Source organism: Lipomyces doorenjongii (genome assembly GCF_038497915.1).
Source record: "Lipomyces doorenjongii strain NRRL Y-27504 unplaced genomic scaffold V1508scaffold_15, whole genome shotgun sequence".
NCBI classification, from domain to species: Eukaryota; Fungi; Ascomycota; class Lipomycetes; order Lipomycetales; family Lipomycetaceae; genus Lipomyces; species Lipomyces doorenjongii.
In genome coordinates, this window is record NW_027118082.1 from 204,572 (window position 1) to 231,378 (window position 26,807).

Below are 26,807 nucleotides of genomic sequence, written 5' to 3' on the forward strand. Positions count from 1 at the left end.
TACACTCAACCTGAGCCATGAACTCTCGCGTGTCATGAGAGTAAAAGCATATTTCATGAAACTAAGTACAAATTGCATCGCTGGCTGGCTCCCTGGGGCCGTACAAAATGGAAAGAGACGGATCTGAAATTGGCAGGATTTGGAACCAGCATGGCCGACTTCCGGTCTCAGACTAGTCGGGTCCGTTGGACACTGTTCATCCACAAAGTCGATTTAACCCGACCCCTGTTCCACAAAAACTGCCGGCGTACGACGAACACCCACACATCGTCCGTCCCGTACATAGCACTTGCCCACGGCACGGCAGCACAGTATCATTGTGGTCTGGAGTTCTCAGGACGCTCGAGGTTGGGAAGGCTCGCACTTAGGGGAACTGTTGGATGAGCACGCTTTTCAGGTAGATTCCGGATGACCTGCTAAGAACTGGACAAGGCACGAGAGCGTAGTTAGGGTTCCGGAGTGGATCCCCGCCGTGCGGTCCAGATATGACGACCAGAAGCGCGTTTAGAGTCTCGCCAACCAAGCACTAGCAAGCACTAAGAACGCCTGCCAACGCAAGAGGTATATTCCGTATAATGAGCTGATGACTCGTTGACGATAGCGCGGCGAGCGGAAGCCGTACCTTACCTGGCCAGGGCAGTTTACCTTACCACACCAGCAACTGCTGTTACAATTATATTACAGGAGAGCTCACCTTTTTTCGACTGGCAGGCAGATTCTAGTATTAGCTATGTCCTGTCAAATTCCGCTAAATGGCTCCAAAAATTCCAGCGGCAGAGTATCTTAGCCATACCTAACTAGCGACTAGAGTCTGCGATTTTAGCGGCAGAGGTCACGGCAGATCGATTTCGCATTTATAGCATGCTGCTATTTACCTAGTCCTCGGTAACTAAAACTGGGACATCCTCTGCCACCTCGCACTGTTAGGCGTACCACTTGTTTGCGAGCAAAGCTTCATCATTGCTGTAGTACATCGTGTGCGATACGACAGACCAAGCCACCTTGGACGGAGCGAGAGTCAAATAGCCTAAGTTGGAATGGTTTGGCAATAGCGGGAATTGTAAATCATAATTCCGGCTATCGTCGTATCTAGAAAAGTTTACGGAAGTATACTGTCAAGACGTAAAAGCACAACGATCAGTGGTGCGGGTTAGCAAACCACCTTAATCCCAGCTCCTTGGAAGAGGTATCATTGCCCTTGCTTCCATTCCGCATTGCGGCTAGGCACAACCACATGTAGTAAAATATGCTAGCTTTCCTTTATCGAAAGGAAATATCCCGCGGTGCATTGGAGGCTATGTACTTGAGCAATCTATCGAGAAATCTCGCTTATGTTAATAGTTGCATACATTAACATTTGCAATTGTGTGCTGTCATTCGAGCATTAAACTTTCCTGCCTGAGGGTTAGGGCGACGGAACTTGACCTTCCCAGATTGGCGGACGCAACTACTCGCAATCAAGAGCGTCCTATCCGTCTAGCCCCAAGCTGAGGATGTGTCATATTGTTTGGTGTAGGTTGCTAAGGTTACACTTCATCTAGAACGAAAGTGATATTTGGAATCGGGCATGTGCTTGAACCGTACCCAACGGTCCAAATCTGGGTTCTACAGGGCCGGGCCTTCTAGCGGGAAGGTTAAATAAAGTTCCCGTCATTCGAGACGGCTTGTCGACTGGCCCACACCACCTTAACCTAACTAATGCACTCATAGCCCCTGCTCACATAAAACCTCGACAGACCCACGCTCCCTTCGAACTGACGCTCCCCTCCCTCAACAATCATATATTCTTCGCCCGGCTGGCCATTTGCCTGCTCTTTGTGCGAATCTAGTACTCTGTCGTTGAAACGTTCTTCTCCCGCCTGCATTCTTTGCGGGCCTCTTCGGGCCCTTCGCCTTGGGACCTTGTTGTGCGGTAAACTTTCGCGTCAATCCGCCGCTCGCAGTCACTACTCTCTCACTCGCGCATTCTACAGTCCAGTCTATGTCAATTCCTTCGCAGTACGACGTTGTCATTGTCGGTGCTGGTGTCGTTGGCTCCACGCTTGGGGCTACTTTCGGCCGCCAAGGACGAACGGTCTTGCTCATCGGTAGGTACCCCATTTGTTGATTTCTTTGTCTTCTGTGGCTCGAATATCTTACACTTTCCTGTTACAGAACGCGACTGGGCCGAACCTGATCGGATAGTTGGCGAATTGCTACAGCCTGGTGGTGTCAGGGCATTGGAGAAGCTCGGACTGCGGCAATGTTTAGAGGGCATTGACGCGATCAATGTCGTCGGATACGCCATCTCTTACCACGGCGAGAACGTTTCCATACCATACGCAAGTGATCCCAATACGCCCGAAAAGATCCTTGAAGGCAGGTCTTTCCACCACGGGCGCTTTGTTGCCAAATTGCGAGGGGCCGCCAAAGATTCTCCGAAGTACGACCTTGTCTTGCGCGTTATGAGTTAACTCATGGCTAATTTTTAATCAGTGTCACTGTTTTAGAAGCCACTGTCAATGAAATTATATCGGACAAGGTAACACGCCGAGTCCTCGGCGTCCGGTGCACTAATAAGAAGACCGAACAATCAGAATACGTGAGTGACCTGTGGATTTCATTTCGGTTCGTCCTCCTAACTCGCTGCTTACAGTACTACGGTTCATTGACGGTTGTTGCTGATGGCACATTCTCAAAATTCAGACGCGAATATATCAGTACCCCTGTTCAGATTAGATCACATTTTGTCGGTATTGTATTAAAGGATGCCGTAATTCCAAGCCCCTTTCACGGCCATGTTATTCTGGGAGATCACCCACCTATACTTGTCTATCAGATCGGCACACATGAGACTCGAATGCTTGTCGATGTCCAGGGTAAGCTCCCGTCAGCCGCTAATGGTGATTTGAAGCGACGACTGGAAGAGGTTGTCACCGCTTCTATTCCGGCATGTCTTGTTCCCTCATTTAAAGCCGCTTTGGAAACCGAGCGATTACGGTCAATGCCGAATTCCTACCTTCCTCCATCTGCGAACGACAACCCTGGCCTCCTACTTCTGGGAGATGCATACAACATGCGCCACCCGCTTACTGGAGGCGGTATGACGGTTGCATTGAACGACATCGTACTTATTTCGAATCTTCTTTCTCCTGCTCGGTTGCCTTCTCTCGATGACACCAGTCTAGTTGTTTCGCAGCTCAATGAATTTTACTGGAAGCGAAAGAACCTGAGTACGGTCATCAATATTCTTGCGCAGGCGCTATATGCTTTGTTTGCGGCCGACGGTATGTTCGCTGCGCTGCCATATTCCTTTTCTGAGATATTAACTAACTCGCCTCCAGACAGTCGTCTCCGGAGGTTACAGGAAGGTTGCTTCCGGTACTTCCAGCGCGGTGGTATATATGTGTCCGAGCCTATTGGCCTCCTTTCTGGCATTCTTCCCGTCCCATTTCTTCTCATCACCCATTTCTTCCACGTAGCGTTGTACAGTATTTATGTTCTTTTCCAAGGCACAAGCTGGTCTCAATATCCGGCGCTAACGTTGGAAAGTGTATGTGTGTTTTGGAAGGCGTGTCTGGTCGTTTTCCCGGTGTTGTGGTCCGAATGGAGATGATTTTCTTTATTGCATTTGGCTCGTTTTACAGTAATGGCTTATGGATTAGATGGATACCGGGACACAGTGGCAATAGCATAGCCTAATAATGATAATGTAATTAATGATAGATCTAGTATGTATGTGAATGCTAGTTGTGTGAAATAGACAACAGTGGGAGCCGAATGCATCTGCGAATACGAGACTTCCCGAAAAAAAAAAACGCTGCAACCGTTTGCTCGTACTCGCAGCGCCGCTCGGATTTCTGAGGTTATACTGGCCCGGCAAGAAATGCAGCACTACGCTGCGTATAAACCGTAACGTACCATATTGAAGAGAAATATTTATTCAACTGGCTAAATATAATGTAAGAGATTTCCACTTGCTGTTGCTGGCCGAATCCCAACTGCGGTTGTCGATTTGAATTTCCAACCCGGTTTGGCGCGTAGATGTGGTAGTATTTGTCATATCAGGACCAGAACTGTCATTTCGGATGATAGTAGATATGCTGTCAAACGGGTCCCAGCGTAGCCAGATATCAAAGCTCTGGCTGAAACCGCCGCCTTTCGCTGTCGGTTCTCCGTACGCCTGAATAAATTGCTGAGCGGTCGTTGAGTTCGTCAGACCGTTGAATGGCAGAATGCTCTCGGATGCAGGTGCATACCGTTCGTCTGCATTATAGAGCTCAAGAGAGTCCAGTTCGAAGAGGTCTATTGATAGCGCGGTCAGTTTGAATATTTTTAGCAGGCGGGAATTGACTTGCCCGTCGATGTCGAGCCTGATAGTTTTGTAAAGCGCAAAGCGATGCCCGCTGCGTAATAAATTATATATATTGTGTCATTCCCGTATCGCTTTATCAATCCTCGTTTCATGCCGTCGATTTCTGTATCCAATCTAGCCGTCTGCAGACCGAAGTTGTGGAGCTCTCGGGCTAGATAGGGAGCAAGGTTGTCCAGATTGATCCCGTTGCTGGCCACAGATATCCTCGTACCCAGGTATGCTGGCAGCATCCTTGGGGTCCTACAGAGAGTGTAAGATGCTGACGGCATTGTCTGCGCATATATAGTGAGTATCTAACAGAAAGGAGAAGCATCTGAGTTGCTTCGTAGGGTATATGATACAAGCCGCACAGCAGCACCCAGCGATCCCAGTTCAGGTTGCAGTTCCCTACTAATGTCGCGTTTGTTGTGTTGTGACCACGAACGCGTCTACAATAATTAAAGGTCCAAAAGTCCATCAAGGAACCCAACCCACCACACAGCCATTATCACTGGGCCCTTTCTGTATTTTTACATAGAAAGAGCGGTGCTTACTTATTCTAACTTGGAGTTGAAGGACCGACAAGCTGTGGATCTGTTGGATCCATACGGCATTGCATCTGTCAGTGCAACATAATCTTACCACTATGAACGCAGATGTACACGTTTACGACATCTTATGGACAGCACAGGTCACTCAGAAATCGAAGGTGTGGTATGATGGTATGTACTTCGCTAACTAAACAATGAGTCTAACTGCTAAATTATCACTGTCGTAGGTACTCTGAAACTGCATACATTCAACAAACGAGCGATGCTGTATGACACTTCAAGGGTTCTAATAGTGCGTGCTGCTTAAATACTCTACAATAATTGCGTTCCATATTTATAGTTGTCTAGGATAGTGCGTTTCTTTCAAAGAGCGTCCTGCATCTTGGTGAGACGTTGGTCATGGAGCGGCATCTGGTTACCATTGAAAATCAATCCAGTACCTACACAATAGATGTCACTTCTGTCACTCGGACACCAGGATCGACTAGAAAGGTATTGCTTACTCTCTATGTACGTGCTAGAATGTCGGTTAAACATTCACATTAGAGAACTGATGCGCCCGTGTCTCAGCGACATCGGCCTTCGAAATCTCAGGCATATTCCGAGTCTCCAGCACCAACATGCAGAGTATCTGGACTACGTGCGGAACCTTCAGCCTCAAATAATTTTACTGTTCCACTATCGAGCAGTATTCTTTCAAATGCGCCAATCCCTAGATACCAATGCATTCCACCCGAGGATCCAATTCATAATTGCGCAGCTGTGCTCACACCAATCGCGACGCCGATACTTTCCCCTTCAAAATGGTCACAAGGTCAGTCTCCAATGGTTGCTGCTCAGTATTCATCAGCACTGCTAGAGCCTCACATATCTCGATCCGCACAGGCTCAAGATCCTCGAGTCATGAACCTATTGCCGCAACAACTTGCACAATCTAATCCGAAATTGCCACCTACTAGCAATAAAGTGAATACGCCATATCGTCCACCCACAACTGTCCTCGCGCCCAAGTCTTCGAATACTGGTTTGCCTCCATTATCGTCGTCCAGCAGAACTGCAATTCACAGCAATTTGGGTATGTTTCAATTTATTTGATGGTGTACAATTAGATATGGGATTGACAGTGGTAGATTTGATGAATATCAAGCAGCGACGAATTCCACCTCCATCACGCGTAAACAAAAAAACGAAAATTTTTTTTAAGGAGCCATTGCTAACTCCTCCGGATACCTCATCACCAGTGAAGACGTCGTCAGTTGTTAGCGATCGAGATATTTATGATGACTATGATCCAGGGGAACCTTTTGTGAAGAATGACATGACCAAGAACTTGAGCCCGAATACTAAAGCGGCTGTTCTTGGAGGATTTCAGGAATCCACCAAATTACTCCTCCAGCAACAGAAGTACGACGAAAAGCAATTCCAGCAAGAGCCACGGAACGGTCAGTCGAGCCCGACTTTCCCCTCCTTGAGCACCGCGAGAATTGTTCATTCACTGCGTGAGTCAGCAGAATCCGCCAATCTAGGCATCAGAAGCAGTAAATTGCTCTCTTATCAGTCAAACCAGGGGCAACAATTGCGAATGCGCATTTCACCATCCAAGGAGCCCGATAAGGGTAACGACTTCGGGACTCACGAAGAACCCGAGGAAGAATATGGTCTAAACGATGATGTCGAATTCGGCTCCTTCCCTTTTAATAAGCTTCGCACTTCCCATTCGCCTGCATCGGAATCTGGTGTTCTCCACGACCCAGACAAACCGCAATCACAGCGACCCATATTTTCAGGCACCGAGGCACTGGAGGCGGCAGAACTGACTTTGACGCAGTCGGAACCAATAAAGCGAAAGCTACTTTCCATTTCTCATAAGTCAACTCGTAGAAAAATAGTTAGGTAGGACTTGCTACTATATTTACAAGTACATATTGCATTGTCTGTTGGGTTCCATTACATAAGTCAAAAAGAGAAATAGTGATTTTCGGTGGATCACCACCTCATAAAGATTCCGCCATATTCAATTTGGAGCAGAACCGCATTTCTAAACAGCTCACAACTACAACGGTGCAAGATCCTTTCTACCTCGAGAAATAGAACTCATAAAAGCCACTAATACACAAAAGGAGTGACAACGGTAAGAAATGACTAAATGTAATGAAGGAAAATTAACAAAACGAAGCGGACACTCTGAACTGGTCGGCAGCTTGTTTGAATACATGCATTATCTAAATTTGTTATTTATGGTGATGGGATGCTCGATGCAGAGTTGAGACATCATGTTTACCTACTTCCAGTCAGTCCTTGTCGGAGAGATTATCCAATAATTACATCCAGCTTACCATCACAACATACTCTAACATTCTCTAATCCTCCCATCTCGTGGACCTCCCTCTCCATTTGAGCCTGTAACTCATCTGTACTGTCAATAGCTTCCTGCGCTTCATAAATTCCAATCGGCGCTTGCTGCGACTCATTTTTCGACCGCTGACGGAGACTACCAGTCGAGGGTCGAAATAGCGAAGTCCATCGTCCCATCGATCCCTGATCAACGACACGGAAAGGCTGCTTGAATGTATTGTGTATCCGAGGTGGCGCTGATGATGTGGTCCGAGAATTATATGATGAGATTGACACATTTGTGCCAAACTGAAGTGTATTTGCAGGCTGTGAATTTCCCAGTGTATTAATCAGCTCCTGGCCTGATCTAAGTGACCCTGATATGGCCGAGACCTGACTCTCTTCAGTCACATTACCTCCTTGTCGGACAGTAACTCTCGGAATTGTGTTCGTTCTTAGTAACAGAAATGATAGTGCGCTAAACCATGTCTCATGTCGCTCTTGCGTCAGACATGTGACTTGCAATGTCCGTGATGGTGTAAGAATCACCAAACTCTTGTGGTACAAGCCAGGCGGGAATGGATTGTCATCATGCGCCACTCGTACTCCTTCAATTGGTGCCGATTTAGCTTTGATTTCACCACCGGCTGACGGATTCTTATCGCTCCAATACAACGTCCGAGTATACGGATGAACCCAGAAATAACGTTTATGCCGGTTCTCTGAGAGTGTCTGTCGCCCCTTCCTACGAGTGTATTTCCATAGATATTCACCTATCATTGTCTGCGTTATGGCCTGCAGCATTAGCGGCGCAATAGGTACCGATCTTCGAGAGAAATTGTCTGATGACACGACTGGCTCTCCTGGTCCATGCTCGGCACGACTTTGCTCATCGTCCTCATACTTGAACGACCCCAGCATAGTCTTATTGTCTGCAGGTGTGCTAGAGATAGCAACTGATATAGCAGGTCCAGCAGCTGCAGCTGGAGGCAGTCTCGAAAGTGACTCATATTCATCCCTATTACCATCTGCAAGTGTGTTAGAGAGAGCAACTGGGACGTCCCTCCCAACAACTGCAGCAGTAAGTGAAGTAGCTGTAGCTAAAGGCGGTCTCGACAGCGACTCGTATTCATCTCCTTTACCGTCTGCAGGTGTGTTGGAGACAGAAACTGGGAAAGCTGATCCAGCATCAGTGAGGGAAGCAGCTGCATGTGGAGGCAATCTCGCCAGTGACTCGTATTCATCTCCATTACCGTCTGCACGTGTGTTGGAGATAGCAGCTGGCCCAGCAGCGTCAGCAGTAACTGAAGCAGCTGCAGCTGGAGACGGTTTCGACGGCGACTCGTATTCATCCTCAGGATGAATGACCATAGATAATGCTGCGGTGCCAGCTTCCAAAGATTGCATTGCCTTGCGATTCAATGCTGACTCGTATTCAGGCCTTGAAAGAGTTACTAGCGAAAGAGACTCAGCATCTGCTGCGGCACTTTCTTTGCGGTTAGTAAGAGAATCATGTTCATCCTTGCCCAAGAAAGCCAAAGACGCCGATTCTGCGTCGGCCGAAATAGTATTCGGCGGCGTAGCCTTTCGATTGACTAATGAGTTATAGTCGTCCTTACTAATCGTGACCATGGATAATGCAGCGGCACCAGCCATGACTGATTCAGTTGTGATCTCACGCTCAATGTAGACTATCTCAGGTGCCCATGGATCAGTCATTGCCCCGGCGTCGCGAACGTCGACCTTGGTTTTGGTAGGCGTAGCATGAGTACCGCCGAACGGACTCGATCCTAATTCATCAAACAACGGCATCGGCGTTCCAAAGTTGTCACTATCTCTCTTCTGGTACAAGTTACGTCGGCTCAATTTCGACCGTAGAATTCTGGATCCCATGACCTCGTCATCATCATCAGTTATATCACTTCCAGATATCGCTGAGCGCTGTCGAGAGACACCAGTATTAACAGCGGAAGACTCAGTCTCGGTATCATCGTCATCGTCACTAGGACCTGTATCTGGAATCGATTCGGCAACAGTTTGATAGGCTTCTGTTTCTGTCCTGTCGCTGAAAGCTTCTTCCTCGCTCGTTGGCTGATCATGCGCAGTTTCGAAACCATCTGTTTCACTTGCAGATATCTCATTAGCGGAAGCGAAGGCTTCGTTAGATCCATTAAATGTCTCCCATTCGATATCACCTTCCATTTCGTCGAGATCGTTGGAAATTCGATATTGAGATCTGCGTCCATTATTTCCAAGAAGAGTAGTTCTCTTCGTCGACTGTGCGCTACTAACTTTGGCTCGCTTTGAGCTCTTACTGTTCTTCAGGCATTCCATCTCCTCTTGTACTTCAGCTAGCAAACGCCGCAATTCCAATTTCTCCGTCTTTTCGCGGTACAAGGCCCCACGTAGGGTTGAGATCGCTCGATGCGCGTGTCCTAGCGAAGCTCGTAATGTCTCTCCTTCAAGAGCCGCACGATGAGCTGGAGTAGCTTTAACGGGCGACATAGGTGGAGACCTTTCTGGAGTCTTCGGATCTTCTGAAAGTCCACCCTCCTCTGCCTCTTGTGGTTCATCATACCGTTCTTTAATCGCTTCATCATTTGGCTCAACATAGACTTGGGATGCCAACTGCTCGTTCAAATTCGCAACGGACTTTGACAAGGCTTCATTGTCGCGCTGGAGATTTGCAATCAATTGTTCGTAGTTCAGCATTTCGCTCTCGTGCTTGCTTTTCCACGAATCAAGGTCACTTGTGAGTTCACTGTGTCTAGCTTGCATGGATTCTAACGCATCGACCTGGGCGGTATACATTTGAAGGGTTCTGCTGTTCTCTAGGTTGAGCTTCGACAACCGATGAGAGGTCTCCGAAGATTCTGATTCAAGTTCTTGAATCTTCAGCTCCAGGTTCCAATTTTCCTCCTTATATCGATCTAGGCTGTCATGTCAGTTCTCCTTTAGGAGATCTAATAAACCTCAACATACATTCGGATTCATCAAGATGCCGTACTCTGACTTCCAGGTTTTCGATCGTAGCCTCCAACTGAGACCGCAGGGAATCGGATTCCTTCAGTTTCTCATCTTTCTCAGCTATCAATAACTGTAATTTCCTGCATTCGAGAAGAAGTTCCTGGCCTATATCTGCAACAAACTGCATGTCCTGTGCCCGCGACGCCGCGTTCTTCTGCTTTCGTGCTGATTTGACTGCGGAATCCAAGGGGACGTTTTCCTTTTCAGAGGTTAGAGTGTGCAAGATCACAGCGCACAAGCGGAAAAAATGACCTTTCCTGAAATCACCGGCGTACGATTGAATAAACGTTGACTCTCGTTAGTCACATTGCTGTACTCATTTTCGAAATCGGCCATCTTCTTGTTCCAGTCGTTATTGGACTCTGTGGACCTAGCCTTCGGTAAGGTCGACTCAAAGGGAACAGTTAGTTATTGACAGGCAGAGGGGAGAACATGGGCGAGACATAGCACCAGCCGGACAAGAAAACAAAACACAAATGTACCTCAGAATACATATCCTCACTGCTTTACTTCAAGACCAAGCGATCTGCACGAAGCCGTTGATGAAAGTTGGATTGCAAGCGATGGCGGCTGAGCTATGTTTTGTTTACGCTCAATTCGTCAGAGGGTGTGTTATAACAATATTGGTATGACAACATAGAACGTGATGGGATTAGGGTTAGTCGGAAGCTGTTGGCCTCCAATGTCACCCACAATAAAATTGTTCCAAAATTTAAGTTAAGCCATGTGGCTTATAAGCCGCACGCCGGGATGCCATCGAAATCCAGGCCCACAAGGTCGAGCTTCATAAAATTTCCTCGTCCCTCAACTTTCTAAACACGATTGACCTTCAGGTGGTTCTGCATTCGTGCTTTAAAACGAGAATCGCAATTTAGGTTTTCTTTAGCTTACTCTCTTGTGTGTATATACAACCGTCTGTAAGTTTGACAGGTCGGTTATTGGCAACTACTAATTTCGGCTAGACCAACTCTTTAAGCATATAATGTCCTCATCGTCAAACAAGTTCTCGAACAGCAGTCCTTATATTAGCGACCCTTTTAGAGACGAAGAGAATATTTACGGATCGGTCGAACTTAGCAAGCCCGCCACTACATTAGAGTCCTCCAACATCGAGAGCGAAATTGCAATTCAGCAAATCGATGATCTGTACGATGAGGATGTAATAAAGCCAAAGCCTTTTCAATTCCTTTTTACCTGGCGATTTTGGACAATTCTCTTTCATGGGCAAATACTTTCACTCTGTATTGTGGCTACAAACACGTTTACTACCTACTTGGCTGATGATGGAAACAACATTCCGGCATTCCAGACATTGTTCAACTACGTTATTCTGAACTTGTTGTTCACCCCATACACACTTTATAGGTTAGTTTTGTCTAACATTAAGAGTGTAACTGCTGAACTGTAACTAGATATGGATTCAAGAGATATTGTAAAATGCTCTACTACGATGGATGGAAGTTTTTCATTTTATCATTTGCAGACGTGGAAGGCGTAAGTCTCCGTAATTGTAGCACGTTCAGCGTATATTATTTCTGACAGATAACAGAACTACTTCGTCGTAAAAGCCTACCAGTACACGAATTTGTTAAGCGCCGAACTACTAGATAACTGGGCCATCGCGGTCGTCGTGGTTTTGTCGTTCCTCTTTTTGAAAGTGCGCTACCGTTGGAACCAGATCCTTGGCATTGTTGTCTGTATTGCCGGTATGGTCCTCGTTGTCGTTGGAGATCTGTTGACAGACAAAAACTACGTGGCCGTCAATATGGTTAAAGGTGACCTATTCGTCATTCTCGGCGCGACCTGCTATGGCATATCCAATACTCTCGAGGAATTCCTCGTCTCCAAGCGTCCAATATATGAAGTGTTGGGTCAGATGGGTTTTTTCGGAATGATTATTAACGGAGTCCAAGCTGCAATATTTGAGCGTGAATCTATCAATGAAGCCCACTGGGGTAGCCGTATCGCAGGATGGTTCGCTGGCTACACCTTGGCGATGCTTGTACTTTACTGCACGGCTCCGATTTTGTTTCGAATGTCGTCTGCTGCGTTCTATAATTTGTCTCTGCTCACCTCAGATTTTTGGGGTTTGCTGATTGGTATCAAAGTCTTTGGTTATTACGTCTTCTGGCTCTATCCGGTGGGTTTTGTTTTCACAGTTGGAGGTATGATCATCTACAACAGCATTGTGGGATCTTGGAATGGTGAGGCTGAAAAGCCGTGGTTGGGTGTCGACCAGAGAGACGGTATCGCTGGTATTGGAACAGCCAAAACCAAAGCGGCAATTTCTAGCGAGACACATTTGGAGAGTGACGTTTGAAAGCTGTATCTGACCTTGTTTCCCATGCATGAGTCCTCTTGATTGGGCTTCGCGTGACGGAACACAGTTTAGAGCTTAATAGGACTAGATAATATAAATAGATCTGGACGTAATATCTCAAATTATCCTATATTCAACATTCCCATTGTACAGGAGCCCAGTCTGCCATGTGTCATATTTCTTTCAGGATCCGATCCGCTGTCCTAGACAAGTCAGTCAACCTCTTACCCACTCGATTATGAATGGACTTGTATTTTGGAAGCGTAAAATCTTCGGGGAACTCTGGTAGCTCATCTTCGAGTGCATATGCTTGAAGAATCCTGTAATGCCACTGGAGCGCTGGATTTGGATAGCGACTAGAGTCGTACCCTTTCGGCATTTTGATGCCGTTGACAATCTCGCGGGCTTTGTCAATTAGTTCATTCGGAGCTAGATAAACGTTAGGAGTATCTGCTCATGTGTAGCAAGACAAAAATAAGGACTACCTTTAATATTATTATATGGCTGAGCAGGGAAATCGCGGATATCATCCGCAAACGGCTGCTTAATAACAAAGATGCCAGGAGATTGCTTCTGCTCGTCTCGTCCGTTCTCGTGCTCAATGATTTCCGGACAGGCGACTAAAGCGGCCAAGAAAGGACTAGACCTGTTCGTAGCCTTTACCCAGGCCAGCGCATATTTATTTTCATCCAACAGGCTGCTATGGAGAGCTGCAAAAGTACGGATAGAGCCGACATAATCTTCTTCGGACGGATAGATAAAGTACGACGGTCGCATGTTGTAGGACGGATCGAATAGCCGTATTGGTTTGAATCCGATTATACGTATACCAGCTTCACCAATATTTCGCAATGACTGAATTTCCTCAGGCGCAAACGGCAGAACTTCTCCACCAAACTTGAAGCCTCTCTTCGCTTCATTCTTGTCAATCTCTTCCGTTTTAGCATCGGCTTTCATGGCTCTGGTATCCAGCCTGGTCGTCGTATCAGTATAAGTGTATTGTGTGTGACTACGAGCAATAACCGCCTTTTCTCCTTCCTGCTCGTAAACATAATGAGACCGTTGTATGTCCTGACGTTTAAATAGCACATATCCTTTGATTCCGATCGACAAGCTTCCTGGAACTATTTCAAGTGGCACCGAAAAAATTGCATGTCGCGGCGTCTGCCGAGCTTTAACTTGCGCCTTCATCTGTAATCCTTGCTTTGCTGTAATTAATATTGGCTGGATATCGACATAGTCGTCGCTGCTGTAGCCACTGAATATGACATCTTCCCAAAATTTTGATGTATCGAACGGCTGCATCTCGGTATACAGAAAAAAAGGCTCGATTCTGACACCCAGCCCAATAAGGTCGTGCACGCGAGTTCGGGCTGATTTGCGGTAATCCGGTCTTCGATCGCTGGGATTATCATTATTAGTTACAAGGAAAAGACGTTGGAACATATACGCGCCCGACCTACGTAGAATTAGCTGGTGATATCCTGTTATGTCAGCTCCGCGTTCCACCTACTTGGCGTTGAATTGTTGATTAGCACAGAAGAGCGTGTTGACAATAGACGGAGGAGTATCTGATGGTGTGAACACACTATCAAACTTTTCGTCATCTAATACATTAATACGTTGAAAAAATACAGCATATATATGTACCTTCTAAGATCTCTTTGATGTATTTAATTTCCGATGCTTCGGGCACAGCGAGATCCATAAGCATCAGGCAATTCTCATACGCAGGATCAGTCTGATCTTTCGTCCCAAAAAGGAGAATCCCAAAAGCATCACTGGGTTGAGATATTATTCGCTGCTGGAGCATCATGTATGCTGATTCTAGTGCAACTCTCGCAGCAGAGGTTGGTTCAGTTCCATCGTCAGGTTCGGCCGGATTCATCGTCGCCAGCATGGAAGGAGATACTTCGATGCAGTAGAGAATCGCATCCTTCTGATTTCGAAAGTCCTGATATGGTTAGACCGGCCGATCAGACACAGTGTATCGAACTGACGTACAAATTCCTCGATCGCATCTTCCCCGTCGAGCACTGGATTCATGAATTGGTCGTTGTCCATGATGGCAGTGCGAGATCTATTCCATGAGACAAAACAACCGAATATCCAACTCCTTTGATAATTTAGTGCTAGTAGGTCAAAACCGCTGTATGGACATACAAATCGGATGTACGGTCGATCTAGAATAGGTGACGTTGAGCCGGCTTTTTAGCTCGAGTTGGTGATATTCGCCAAGATGTTTCCGAACCCTAGCCTTCGAGACAACGATTTTGATGGCAGAGGAGTTGGAATGACCCGATCCCGACGCTCGACCTTCCGCCAAATAGCACTTGCGGTCTAGCGTCCCAGCTATATCTTTGCAATCTCTTTGCTTATTAAGCGCGAGATCTAATTAATTCCAATTCGTCTATCCTGTTAGAGAAGATCGCACTATCGATACTGAAAACGCTCTACTGCATCAATCATTGATATCTCCTCCGCACTCCTGAATAGGCTAGATGTCTTTACGACTATCACCAAGAGCTGTCATACGGCCGCCTCTGCTTAATTCCCGGGGATTGGCCACTGCCACCCATTTGCCAAAGCTATCCCGTCGACCGACTGTGAGTTTAGTCCGGCTATTTACGATTGTTCATAATCGTTGACTGATTGCTGACAGGGGGTTGTTCTTCTTAACATGGGTGGTCCGTCAACTATTGCCGAAGTGTACGACTTTCTATACAAACTCTTCGCCGATGGGGATTTGATACCGCTTGGTCGATATCAGGAAACACTTGCCAGATTTATTGCGTGGCGACGAACGCCGAGGATTGAGCACCACTATGAAGAAATTGGCGGTGGCAGTCCTATTAGAAAATGGTCTGAATTTCAAGCAACGGAAATGTGTAAGCGTCTTGACAAGTTATCGCCGGAGACGGCGCCTCACAAAGGATACGTCGCATTTCGCTACGCAAAGCCATTGACGGATGAGACATTGAATCAGATGCAGCAAGATGGCATAAAACGTGCCATTGCGTTCACTCAGTACCCGCAGTATAGCTGTTCAACTACTGGAAGTAGTTTGAACGAGCTGTGGAAAGTTACTAACAGGCTGGATCCCAATTCAGAAATTAAGTGGAGCGTCATTGATCGGTGGCCAACACATTCGGGCTTGGTCAAGACGTTTGCTCAATTAATTAAAGATAAGCTCAAGGAGTACGACGAGAAGGTACGGGATAAAGTTATTCTTTTGTTTTCTGCGCATTCCTTACCGATGTCGGTCGTCAATCGCGGAGACCCGTATCCTGCCGAAGTTGCAGCGACAGCTTATAGTGTTATGACGGAGTTAAAGTTCACAAATCCGTACAGATTGGTGTGGCAGAGTCAGGTCGGGCCATCTGCCTGGTTGGGTGCTCAAACTTCGGATACGGTCAAGTCTCTGGTTAAGAAGGGCCAGACGAACATAATTCTCGTGCCCATTGCATTTACCAGTGATCATATCGAGACCTTACATGAACTGGATCTCGAGATTATTAAGGAGACGAAGGTGGAGAGCATAAAACGAGTTGAATCCCTTAACGGCCACCCGATGTTTATCGATGCATTGGCCGACGTTGTCCACAACCACTTGAAAGAGGGCGCACTGACAAGCAATCAGTATACAATGCAGTGTCCAATGTGTACGAAGGAGGTGTGCAGTAACTCACGGAGATTCTTCTTAAGCCAGTGAAGTGCCACGTTGTGAATGAATCTCTAATATATTGTGTACACTTTTTTTCAGTTGATAAGACTGGATCGTTCCGCATATTTTCTGCTACTACTTGCTGACGCCGGACAGTTTATGTTATGAGGCGGTCATAATAATTGGCAAAATAAATAAATGCTGTGGAGGACATTATCTTAATTACGTGTTTATCGCCCAGTTGTATAAGTTAAACAATTCCCCAATATTGCCTGAGTTGGAGCTTTAAGTTGTAGAGATTGACTGTCAACCCTAAACCGCTATTTGATGGTAACGAAGAGGTTTCTCCCTTTGTGAAACCAGTCGCTTTGACTTAGATGACAATCTGTTACAGAACATAGTGGGCTGATTACAGCTTTCGTTAATTGCAACCAAGTATCTAGCCTCTCATGGAAACAGGTCCTGAACGTGGAATAACTCTAGAGCGAGGTAAGAGTCTATCAATGTCAAAGCATGGTATGACAGGCATCTAAATCGAATAAACAGGTCTCGTCAAAGGTCCAGAAATCCATTCGCAGAATCCTGCAGTAAGTGGTACTTATAAATGCTGATGACGCGACAAGAATTTTGATTGGATTATTAGCGTCTAATAGAAAAAATCATTCGAGAACGAATATTGGATTCGCCCTATTGGAAAGAACAGTGCTTTGGCCTCACGGGTACGTTTGACAGACGCAGCTGTAGGGATTTAACACTGATAAATACAGCTGCGACTTTGTGCGATCGTGCTGTCGAGTTGACTTACATCGGAGGACAGTTCGGGCAGCAACGCCCGACGCCGTTCCTGTGTTTAGCATTCAAGGCGATACAGCTACAACCAGAGAAAGAAATAATTCTGGAGTATCTTGCAGCAGAGGATTTTAAGTATGTTTGGAATACCTAGTTGTAATTTTGCGACGAATATCAGCATTGACCGTCTCTTTAGGTATTTGCGAGCACTGGCAGCATTTTACATTCGCCTGACATTTCCTGCGGCCGACATTTACAAACTTCTGGAGCCACTGCTTGCAGACTATCATAGGCTAAAGCTAAGGAGCATGAACGGCTTTAGATTAATCCACATAGATGAGTTTGCAGATATGCTACTGACGGAAGAACGAGTTTGCGATATCGCTCTACCGCGGCTTCCCAAGCGGATCGTTTTGGAAGACATGGAAGAGCTTGAACCGCGGGAGAGCGCGCTAGGAAGCGAACTAAGTAATTCAGAAGGCGACAGTGACGACACAAATGAAGTCGAAAGGAATAATGGAATCAACAGTAAAGAAGGGCATTAGACGACTGACTCAATAACGGAAATATCGTACCGTAAGACGTAGTTCTGTCATAGATTCTTTGTACACTATTATACTATATACAAGCATATTCTTCACACTTATCCTATAACGCCAATGACTGCTTTAACCGAAATAAAACCATGATGAGTTACTTCTTATGTGTCGGAGGAGAGGGCTTAGGCATGATGCCAAACTATAATAAGCCAAGTCAGTATAGATTTCGTTTTCAATATCCCGCAAGACGCCGGAAGGTGCCAACCTTTCTGAACAAGCTACTGATTGTATCCGACGGCTGAGCCCCAACGCCTAGCCAATACCGCGCGCGTTCAAAATCTAAGTGCACTTCTTTTAGCTTCTTGTTTGGAGCACCAGGTAATGGCTTCGAATGCGCATCATAGGTGCCGATGACCTCGATCGGCTTCTTGTTAAGACCTCGTCTGGAGAAATGGGATGTTAGTTGGACCGGATAGAATCGACAGGCAGTAGCATTCGAACGCACTTGTTGTCAGAGACAGTGATGTTATATATCGGATTGCGCTTGAGTCCCATGCGGACCAAACGAATTCTGACGCCCATTGTGATTGTGGATGTTGATATAAACCCGATAGCGAACAGGAAAAGTTCGTAATAAATTCCGAATTTTGTGATTCGTAGTTGGCATGAGTAAACTCTGTGACTTATTGTGACTGGCGGCCTCAGGTCAACTGAGCTAACCTGACACGCCGCGCCGTTTCTTCGATTATCACAGCTTTAGTGCAGTTGAAGCATTTCTTCCAATAATCTGCGCAGTTAAGGTATCAAGCAACAGATTGTGCACCATTTGTGCCAATTGCGTCGGCCAAGGTCCTGAAATAATATGACGACTAAGCCGCCATCTACTTCCCCACCTATGTATGACGGCTAACTATTTCTCCTTGTTGTACTTATTTTCACCCGTCACTACAAGTCCTCATCTATATGTCTGCCGCGTAGGCATGCTCAGTCGCCCTTAACGTCTGCTTCCTGTCGACTTTGCAGCCTGCAGCAAATGACCGATAGCGCAGTGTAAGGCTCACTTCTGCTTCGTCTTCTCGTCATCCTAACGCCAGCATCACTCTCGACTCTGTGTCTTCGTGAGCAGATGTTGATCGCGTTCTTGTCCTGATTAGTCGCTGCCAGCAACGACATTATTCGCTATTTTATATTGTCAGCATCCTGTTCATTTCTTCAACGTTCAGTGTCTCGGCGCAGCAACGTTGCTATGTTTCTGAAGCGCGCCACAAGCTCCTTCTCGCTCTCGTCGAGCAACCCGTCTTCGCACAATGGCAGCACCACGAGTAGCAACCACACAGTTGATCTACCGCCAGACTTTGAACCGCCGACGGTTCCACTGTCAGCGAAGTATTCGTCCTCGCTTGCACCACTACGTCGGAGCACCATTGGCAAGGGCTCGACTGCTGTCGTCAAGACCGTCTACTCTGTTAAGGACCACTCCAAAGTCTACGCTGTTAAGGAATTTCATCGCCAGGGGCCATACGAAAAGGAACACGACTACAATGCAAAGCTGGCAGCCGAATACCAGATTGTCAAAAAGCTAAAACATCCAAACATAGTGCATACAGAAGATCTATGTCTTGGGCCACACCACCGATGGTGTCACGTTATGGAGTACTGCGCTGGTGGTGATCTATTCGCGTTGATCAAGCAGTCGCCGGATCCCATGAACGCACGGGAGAGAAATTGCTTATTTAAGCAATTGCTGAGAGGAGTCGCGTATTTGCATTCACGAGGAGTAGCGCATAGGGATATCAAGCCGGAGAACTTACTTCTTACGCCTGACGGTACGCTCAAGATTTCCGATTTCGGTGTTTCACATGTTGTTCAAGAGAATCCACCAGACGGTCCTGTCAAGTTATGCACGGCTGTATGCGGATCGGAACCTTACATGTCACCGGAGGTCTTTACTCATGACGTTGTCTTATACGATGCACGAGCATTAGACGTCTGGTCTTGTGCGATTGTGTATTTTTGCATGACGTTTGGGGGGCATCCATTTACGAAGGCGGACGTGTCGGATCCGCGATATGTGGCCTACAAGAACACAATCGATGTATTCAACAAGGAACATCCAGAGACGGACTTTTCAAGTAATGAGTGCGAAGTGCTACCAAAGTTTAAAATGCTCTCGCCCTTCAGCTTATCTTGTCGGCGACTGCTATTGCGGATGCTTGATCCCGAACCTAAACGACGGTGCGCTATGTTCGATGCGGTCAATGACAGTTTTGTCAACAGAATAGAAGTCTGCTGTCCGACATCCGAAAACGATCTGGCTTCAACACAAGGTCTAGTCGATGCAACTGACAAGAATTCCCACAAGATGGTTGCCAAAGCGCAGATTAGACGAGTCCACAGCCACTTCATCTGCAAGAGAAAGGCATTTCATGTGTGAAGATAACTTCGTCCCAGGATCAGAATCTGCTATGGCTAGGCTGCTCCACGGTGGACTTTCATTTGTTTTTGGAGGATTTTTGAGGGAGTCTATCATGTCTGTCTGTATTGGTAATATAAAGGATTTTTGAAAGTTATTGGAGTTGTTTACAAGGTATTCATCTTTTGATTTCGTCACGTACACTTTGAACATTGGCTACTTCTGCGTGCAAAGTAATTGAAAAGATTTTTTTTGGACGTTAATGATCTTTGTCACTGTTGGCGTCGTGTGGGTTGCCTCCGGACACGATTTTGAATATATGTTGCCTGCAGGTTCAGGTTGAATCATCGACATTGACTTCCCTACGGTTCTCTATCATCGTTGTCCGTCAAGGTAACTCACCGAAGCTATATTCTAGTCATATTCTAAACATATTGCACACAGTGCAGAGACCAACAAATGCTGGGTACGACAATATTTAATACTACAATACTCCGAAATAACCAGTCACAAAGCAATAATTTTACTAATATAATCTAGGAATGAACAAATAGGTGCATACGCTATTCTTGCTCACTAATGTCATCTTGCGAGACCAGGCTCGACTCTCTGGCAAATCTGGCCTCCATTTCTCTCAGCTCGTGTTCCCGAGCGAGCAATTCTTGCCGCTTTTCAGTGATTTCACGCTGCACCTTGAGCTCGATTTCTCGCAGTTTCTCTTCGTCTCGTCGTAACTGTTCTTCCTTGAGCAGGAATGACTGATTGGCAAGTTCTTCAGGGTTCAGACTTGAACCGCTAGTCCAAATGTTAGATATGGTGCGACAATTGTGACAAAGAAGAACTTACACATGACCTTCAACTCCACCGGATAATTTCTCGGTACGGTAGTTCTCGTACAAGAAGTCATGGGTAATCTCTTTCAATTCCGCCAGATGCGAACCCAACAGAGCAGAACGCAAGGCTAAGAAATCTGAATGACGAGTATTTTCAACTAGCAAAGTCAGAAACTTATATCCCTTCTTCAATTGGCCGAAAACTCAACCTTCAACATAGCCCCAGGGATATTGTCGTGCGCGAACTTTCTTCCCACCAATTTCAAAGTAATCTACGCTTCCGATGATAGCAAAGGGCAGCTTCGCTCTCAAATCAGCGTTCTCTTCCACGGTCTGCTCGTCGTCCTCTTCTACATCGTAGGGGAAATTGTAGATCGGGATCTTGTAGTAATCGATATCCTCCATGATCAACTTCTTCGCATCCGCCAGTTCTGCCGGGGTCATGGTGTCTGACTTGCCGATCACAGGGATCACGTTGACGCGTGGCGACAAACGCTTCATGAGCTCAATGTCTAGTTCTCGAAGGCCATGGCCAGTGGGAGTGATGAAGTAGAGAAGAACGTGTACACGATTATCGCGGAACCGAGGATTACGCTTGATGCGTGACTCCTCTGCCAGAATGTCATCATACTGGCGTTCGAGATACCCGATGATCTCAGCAAAACTGCAGGAGTTTAGTTAGAACGTTATATCATGCCCTTCGTGGAGACAGCATACCAAGCCTCATTGTTGACGTTGTCACCAAATCCAGGGGTATCCACGATCGAGAGCGAAACTCGAGTACCATCCTCGTCAAGATCTATCCGTCATATCAGCATTCTATATGCTCTTGCGTCTGCTATGGCCTTACATACCAACGGTGATAGGTCGAATATTAATGCCTTTATCCAAGTGCGCTTGCTTGGAATCATATGTCTCCTCGGCCGCGGATTCAAGAACCTTCTTACCACACAACGTGTTCACGAAAGTTGTGCGGCCTGTACCTGAGATTCCAGCCACCATAATACAGAGCTGGATTCCTTTCTTGACATTCTTTTTCCGATGAATCTGCATTTTAGTCGTCAGTACTAACCAATTCAATAAGACGCACAGATACATACGCCGATTGAAGACATATTGAAGTAATTATCTAAACCCAGCTAATTTAGTTAAGTCAGCCAGCTTTTGTAGAAAGTTCCGGCAATTGCACTAATGGAGGGTTCAGGTCGAAGACTAGCCTGTTTAAAAGGGGCCTGAAGTCGTGTTGTGGCACTCATACCACGCGAGTAAAGGGGTGAAGCAACGCCAGTTAGAGTCGCGTCGTGAACTTTATTTGGGTATCATAAATTGGGCAGCTCTCCAGTTTTGTGACGCGTCCTGCCCTAACCCGAGTAAACGTCATAGGTGCTGTTATATCTTAGAAGGCTATAACGTTCGAAGCATTGATCCGCTGTATGTACTGTATCATTATCTTTGCAGATCCTCAGAGTATCAAGGAATCGTTAGCAAGATTGGTAATGGCAGCATCACGGGTAAGTGTGAATGCTACTTTTCGGTACTGCGACACTATTTTGGAACGAAAAGGTAACATGTCGGATGATAGTTGTATCTTTCTGCAAAAAGCGCGGCTGCATTAGATGCCGAGTTAATGTCCTCTGGAGGCTTCTCATTGGATCAACTTGTATGTACGTCCCGCCATTCTGCTCGTTATTAGTGCGCTCATATCTCATCAAGATGGAGTTAGCCGGACTATCATGTGCACAAGCAGTCTACAAATCGCACCCACCCGAGTTGAAGAGAAACGTGCTAATAATCGCTGGACCGGGGAATAACGGTGGCGATGGGCTCGTGGCGGCTCGACACTTGAAGTTATTTGGATATAACCCGATGGTGTACTATCCTAAACGACCCAACAAGGACATCTACAACGTATGCTCAATTCAATTGAGAGTTTGTCTATAATCTGGCTAATATCGCAACCAGCGATTAGTCACACAACTTTTTAATCTGAAAGTCTCATTCACAGACGACATCGACATGGCAATAACCGAAACAGATCAAATCCTCGACGCAACATTCGGTTTCTCATTCCAACCTCCAATACGCGACCCTTTCGTTCATGTGATCGGCTTACTCGAGCTCACAGAGAAACCAGTCACCAGTGTAGATATTCCGTCGTCTTGGAACGTCGACTCCGGGCCGCCAAAGACCGGAGAATTAGGTGCTGGATTTGTGCCAGATGTGCTTGTGAGTTTGACGGCGCCGAAGCCCGCGGCGAAGTTCTTTAAGGGCACACATTTCCTTGGTGGTCGATTCGTTTCGAGAGAGATGGCGGAGAAGTGGGGATTTTCGCTCCCGGATTATCCAGGTGTAGATCAGGTTGTGGAGCTGCCTGTTGACAATGAAAAGTTGTAATATGTGCTTATATTGTGCTCTACCACCCAAGAAATGATAAAATCTCTAATTCATCAGTTAAAGTAGAACATGTAATAACGAACTTAAACCATCAGATCCGAAGGCTGCAGCTAATCCCAGCCAAATGCACTCCAGAACCAGACCCAACCCAAACAATAACCAAAGTGTAATTAATACGTGATACCAACTGAATTAATACATGCAATTCTATCCTGTTAGATGTCAGCGAACCCTTCTACTCACTCCGCGTCCGAATCTTCATGAGCGCCATGTGTATTGGCGGACAACAACTCATAATCGTCGCGATGTGCCATAACGCCTTCATGAATCTCATCGACATCATACAGACTTCCCTCGACATTCTTGGATATAAATAATGAGCAAACGAAGATCGTTCCAAATATAAATAAAAATGCAAAAAAGACGGCCTTGGGATACCATCCGACAGTGTAAGCGTAAATGGTGGAAAAGATAGTTGGTGCGATAATTTGGGCAATGCAGTGAAGGAGAGAGAGAGCACCTAACAGCGCTCCGACATTTTCCTTCGCGACATGTTTAGTGAGGGTTGATTGTAATGTTGGTGACGCGATTCCCCCAACTGCACCAAGACAGCCAGCTATGCATCCGTTAGATATCCTGAAGAATGACAGTAAGATAGATACACTTACACAGAGCAAACTCTACACTATTACGTGAGACCATGTACCCAAAGAATGCAATGAATTCGCAAACAATGGCAAATCGGATGAGTCTTAAATGTCAGTACCATTTCAACCGGACTATAAAATATATGAACTTACGTAATATCAGAAAACGACGCCCCAACGTGGTGTAACCCGTCAGGATCTCTCGACCTCAGAAACTTCATAGTCACCGGGAGAAGAATAATGAGCACAAAGGCTCTAACCGACCCTCCAATAGACATAAAATATCCGGCTTCGGTACTTGTCCAACCAAACGTGAACTCGGCGTATAATATAATAATCATCATGCCGCCTGCGCCACTGGCAAGTAACAACGTATCTATAAATGACAGCAACATCAAGTTCTTTTTAATGACTGCACGAGTTCCGTCTTGTGGGACAAGAACTCTCAGAGGCTGCAGGAAGTTCATGCGGCGGACGAGCTCACGGACGTTAAGCGAGCGACTTGTATTAAACTCGCGATTAAGGCGATGGACTTCTTGGGCATCAAGACGATGCTGACGAGATACTGATTCCGGAATAACAAAAAGCACGAAGAATACAAAGACAATCTCAGTAATGATTGCGGCGTAGAATGTACTCAAGATACTGCCGGTTGTCTTCACCAAGTATCCACCGAACGCGGGTCCAATGGCCATACCGGCGAATAGACACGCGTGAAACAAGCCGAATGCAGTTGCTCGCTTTTCTGGTGCTGTGCAATCTGTGGCATAGGCATGAGCGGTTGCCATCATGGCAGTAACAGATCCTGAGAGGCCATCAAACACCGCTCCGACCAAAAACCATCTGTAGCCATATATACTTGTAGATTTGGCGGCTAAGATTAAGATAAGATTCGACATCTAGAATTATTAGTGCACATGCACGTCGTCATCCAGAAAGACCAACCTACCAATGGACCTAGTGCACTGATAGCCAGCACTGGGCAACGGCCAATACGATCGGAAAGCACACCCATCTTCGGGCTAATAACCGCGGCTATCGTTGACCATTAACATTTATTCAGAAAAAAATTTTCAATAGTAGTCACCCAAAATTCCGTGGATAAGACTGACGCTCATGTTGAACTTGGAAACGCGGGCATGCATTTCGGCTGTCTGGCAGTTGCGGTCCACGTCCGCAAGTGCCTTCACCAGCTCATCAGTGGTCAAGTCTTGTTCAGCGTAATGAACCCTGCAAATGAGGGACAACAGAAGATTGAGCTTGGGAGCGATCAGTCTAATTAGTCGATTAGATTCTACTAAGGGTTCCGGCATATGTGGAACCTACCCTCCGTAAGACAATGTCAGAAGCAGAAACGCTGGCAAGATAAGGTAAATCTAGTTTCGATCAGAGATTAGCGAGGCTACCGTCAGTGTGCGAATAGCGGGTCATACAGACGCATTCTTATACCACGGTAAGCTTCCATAAGTAAACCTGAGATGGGTACTGGGGCTTGACCCAGAGGCGGAGCGAGAATCGCGATCGTGAGCAAGTCGCGCAGAATCGTCGACATACAGAGTAGACGGGACCGCTGGCCGTTTCAGCGCATGCCGACTTCGGGGTGGGTCACTGTTAGTGAATTAGTGTGGCCACATATTCATGACAGAAACACATAATAGCATACGCCACTTTGTGGACTTCATAGCCGACGGAGGGCTCGATAAGCAGGTGTGCTGCCTCTTCGTCGTAGACCTCTCCGACAGTGAGGACATCCGTCATAGCTATCTATCCTCTTTGGCGAAAGTCCTGACGCCGTTGCTGTGAGTGCTACTGGTGCAGAGATGGTGAACAGCAGAGGAGAACTGGCGGTGTGGTGCTCGACGGTGAGCTCTCTATCAGATAAGGTGCGCGTGACGCGCGGCCCCCGAAGCTCCGGCTGGGGGGCTGGTATATTCGCTAACTTCAATCACCCGTACAGGACGGGATAGTCAGCAAAGACAATTATAATCACGACTGGTTCGGATTTTCAGAATCGTGCAATTATTTTCTACGTAGTATTAGGCTGCGGAATGGTTGTGCCAAAGCTTTACCGATGTGCGGGACGGCGGTACTGCGGGAGATACGGAAACCATCGCGAAATTGGAGGCAGATGCGGCGCCGCCTGCATCTCCCCATCTGCCGGCAGCAGGCAATTGATCTGACAACATCTGAAAGATTGAAGTAATAGTCACTGCAATAAGACGGTGCCGCGAGTGCTGAGGAAATTAGTGCAACGGCAGCATATGAGAAACTCCTGCGAATAGTTGAACTTATCCATGTCTAGCTTTACAAATTGCGCGATAAGCTCAATAAATCACGGCATGTTGGCATCACCAGACAACCAACACCAAAATCGCACACGTGAAAGGTAAGCTAAAAAGGTCATGGTGGATATGCGACTGAAATCGACTAACATATCCTGCCAATCGCGCGAATATACAGCATTGAGCATATTTTGATATTGCCGATTATATGCACATTTGACTGATTGGGGCTTGACGTTTCTTATCGATCGTGCAAAAACTCGGATGGTGAACCTTAACTTGCATCCTTGGTACAACCCTAAAGCTGCGCTGGAGTTCATGCCTCGCTTGCAAAGTCTAATTGAGCATACCTGGGGCTGCCAGCCAAAAATTGGAGTTTCAGTTCAAAATTTATTCGTTGAGCCAGGATCTATGTAACTATATCATAGAATAATATTAAAAGGCGAACAGGTCACATAAACATAAACTAATTATCAAATTATGCCCAACGCTGCAGTTCTAGATCACGTCGCAGAATATTTTGTCGTACCTATCAAATCCAATATGTTTTAGCTTAACTTAACTCCTTGTGGCTTTGTTCTGCTCCTATGCATTAACAGCAAAAATATCGATTAGCGTGTCATTCATGATAACTAGTGAGAACGACGGCGGCGCTTATAGCCTCGCAATGAAAATGGATAA

The 26,807-nt window shown here is 46.3% G+C and overlaps 13 protein-coding genes across 13 annotated transcripts; 7 read left to right on the forward strand and 6 right to left on the reverse strand.

Moving 5' to 3' along the window:
- Positions 1-1,981: 1,981 nt before the first annotated feature.
- On the forward strand, positions 1,982-3,955 carry V1508DRAFT_445288 (squalene epoxidase-domain-containing protein; the record flags this gene model as incomplete). Its single annotated transcript, XM_066942411.1, has 5 exons — positions 1,982-2,087; positions 2,155-2,422; positions 2,476-2,581; positions 2,636-3,266; positions 3,324-3,955. The coding sequence occupies 5 exons, from the start codon at positions 1,982-1,984 to the stop codon at positions 3,593-3,595; spliced, it is 1,383 nt and encodes a 460-aa protein (XP_066796807.1). The 3' UTR covers positions 3,596-3,955.
- V1508DRAFT_438536 (uncharacterized protein) lies at positions 3,639-4,678 on the reverse strand. The gene is made up of 2 exons (XM_066942181.1): positions 4,338-4,678; positions 3,639-4,284 (listed from the first exon to the last, which is right to left on the reverse strand). The coding sequence occupies exons 1-2, from the start codon at positions 4,621-4,623 to the stop codon at positions 3,923-3,925; spliced, it is 648 nt and encodes a 215-aa protein (XP_066796808.1). The 5' UTR covers positions 4,624-4,678; the 3' UTR covers positions 3,639-3,922.
- A 123-nt stretch (positions 4,679-4,801) lies between these two features.
- Positions 4,802-6,988, forward strand: V1508DRAFT_65289 (uncharacterized protein). The gene is made up of 5 exons (XM_066942992.1): positions 4,802-5,055; positions 5,112-5,176; positions 5,233-5,376; positions 5,431-5,959; positions 6,015-6,988. The coding sequence occupies exons 1-5, from the start codon at positions 4,980-4,982 to the stop codon at positions 6,779-6,781; spliced, it is 1,581 nt and encodes a 526-aa protein (XP_066796809.1). The 5' UTR covers positions 4,802-4,979; the 3' UTR covers positions 6,782-6,988.
- V1508DRAFT_438538 (meiotic cell cortex C-terminal pleckstrin homology-domain-containing protein) lies at positions 6,734-10,832 on the reverse strand. The gene is made up of 5 exons (XM_066942182.1): positions 10,728-10,832; positions 10,498-10,635; positions 10,201-10,444; positions 7,221-10,148; positions 6,734-7,165 (listed from the first exon to the last, which is right to left on the reverse strand). The coding sequence occupies exons 1-5, from the start codon at positions 10,737-10,739 to the stop codon at positions 7,116-7,118; spliced, it is 3,372 nt and encodes a 1,123-aa protein (XP_066796810.1). The 5' UTR covers positions 10,740-10,832; the 3' UTR covers positions 6,734-7,115.
- Positions 10,833-11,021: 189 nt separating this feature from the next.
- V1508DRAFT_384173 (uncharacterized protein) lies at positions 11,022-12,698 on the forward strand. Its single transcript, XM_066937763.1, has 4 exons — positions 11,022-11,162; positions 11,208-11,610; positions 11,658-11,739; positions 11,795-12,698. The coding sequence occupies exons 2-4, from the start codon at positions 11,228-11,230 to the stop codon at positions 12,563-12,565; spliced, it is 1,236 nt and encodes a 411-aa protein (XP_066796811.1). The 5' UTR covers positions 11,022-11,162; positions 11,208-11,227; the 3' UTR covers positions 12,566-12,698.
- V1508DRAFT_414635 (SPOC like C-terminal domain-containing protein) lies at positions 12,598-14,820 on the reverse strand. Its single transcript, XM_066939950.1, has 5 exons — positions 14,729-14,820; positions 14,570-14,681; positions 14,216-14,519; positions 14,079-14,172; positions 12,598-14,024 (listed from the first exon to the last, which is right to left on the reverse strand). Exons 2-5 carry the CDS (start codon positions 14,627-14,629, stop codon positions 12,995-12,997), a joined length of 1,488 nt encoding a protein of 495 aa, XP_066796812.1. The 5' UTR covers positions 14,630-14,681; positions 14,729-14,820; the 3' UTR covers positions 12,598-12,994.
- V1508DRAFT_438541 (uncharacterized protein) lies at positions 14,805-16,452 on the forward strand. Its single transcript, XM_066942183.1, has 2 exons — positions 14,805-15,171; positions 15,228-16,452. The coding sequence occupies exons 1-2, from the start codon at positions 15,067-15,069 to the stop codon at positions 16,275-16,277; spliced, it is 1,155 nt and encodes a 384-aa protein (XP_066796813.1). The 5' UTR covers positions 14,805-15,066; the 3' UTR covers positions 16,278-16,452.
- A 115-nt stretch (positions 16,453-16,567) lies between these two features.
- Positions 16,568-17,664, forward strand: V1508DRAFT_414642 (PRP38 family-domain-containing protein). Its single transcript, XM_066939951.1, has 5 exons — positions 16,568-16,718; positions 16,776-16,816; positions 16,873-16,948; positions 16,997-17,153; positions 17,215-17,664. The coding sequence occupies exons 1-5, from the start codon at positions 16,679-16,681 to the stop codon at positions 17,561-17,563; spliced, it is 663 nt and encodes a 220-aa protein (XP_066796814.1). The 5' UTR covers positions 16,568-16,678; the 3' UTR covers positions 17,564-17,664.
- On the reverse strand, positions 17,541-18,188 carry V1508DRAFT_384187 (ribosomal protein S16). Its single transcript, XM_066937764.1, has 3 exons — positions 18,063-18,188; positions 17,823-18,000; positions 17,541-17,756 (listed from the first exon to the last, which is right to left on the reverse strand). The coding sequence occupies exons 1-3, from the start codon at positions 18,137-18,139 to the stop codon at positions 17,712-17,714; spliced, it is 300 nt and encodes a 99-aa protein (XP_066796815.1). The 5' UTR covers positions 18,140-18,188; the 3' UTR covers positions 17,541-17,711.
- A 786-nt stretch (positions 18,189-18,974) lies between these two features.
- On the forward strand, positions 18,975-19,673 carry V1508DRAFT_328772 (kinase-like domain-containing protein; the record flags this gene model as incomplete). The annotated part of the gene is made up of 1 exon (XM_066936632.1): positions 18,975-19,673. A coding segment is annotated over one exon (699 nt), but the record flags the coding sequence as incomplete, so codon positions are not given.
- Positions 19,674-20,227: 554 nt separating this feature from the next.
- V1508DRAFT_414648 (Septin-domain-containing protein) lies at positions 20,228-22,067 on the reverse strand. Its single transcript, XM_066939952.1, has 6 exons — positions 21,904-22,067; positions 21,658-21,850; positions 21,521-21,602; positions 21,013-21,467; positions 20,817-20,961; positions 20,228-20,765 (listed from the first exon to the last, which is right to left on the reverse strand). Exons 1-6 carry the CDS (start codon positions 21,916-21,918, stop codon positions 20,534-20,536), a joined length of 1,122 nt encoding a protein of 373 aa, XP_066796817.1. The 5' UTR covers positions 21,919-22,067; the 3' UTR covers positions 20,228-20,533.
- V1508DRAFT_414651 (YjeF N-terminal domain-containing protein) lies at positions 22,032-23,286 on the forward strand. Its single transcript, XM_066939953.1, has 4 exons — positions 22,032-22,314; positions 22,386-22,463; positions 22,517-22,711; positions 22,766-23,286. The coding sequence occupies exons 1-4, from the start codon at positions 22,237-22,239 to the stop codon at positions 23,195-23,197; spliced, it is 783 nt and encodes a 260-aa protein (XP_066796818.1). The 5' UTR covers positions 22,032-22,236; the 3' UTR covers positions 23,198-23,286.
- Positions 23,287-23,436: 150 nt separating this feature from the next.
- V1508DRAFT_403485 (major facilitator superfamily domain-containing protein) lies at positions 23,437-25,396 on the reverse strand (the record flags this gene model as incomplete). The annotated part of the gene is made up of 7 exons (XM_066938556.1): positions 23,437-23,813; positions 23,866-23,948; positions 23,998-24,743; positions 24,794-24,879; positions 24,932-25,119; positions 25,171-25,220; positions 25,331-25,396. 7 exons carry the CDS (start codon positions 25,394-25,396, stop codon positions 23,437-23,439), a joined length of 1,596 nt encoding a protein of 531 aa, XP_066796819.1.
- Between the last annotated feature and the right edge of the window lie 1,411 nt (positions 25,397-26,807).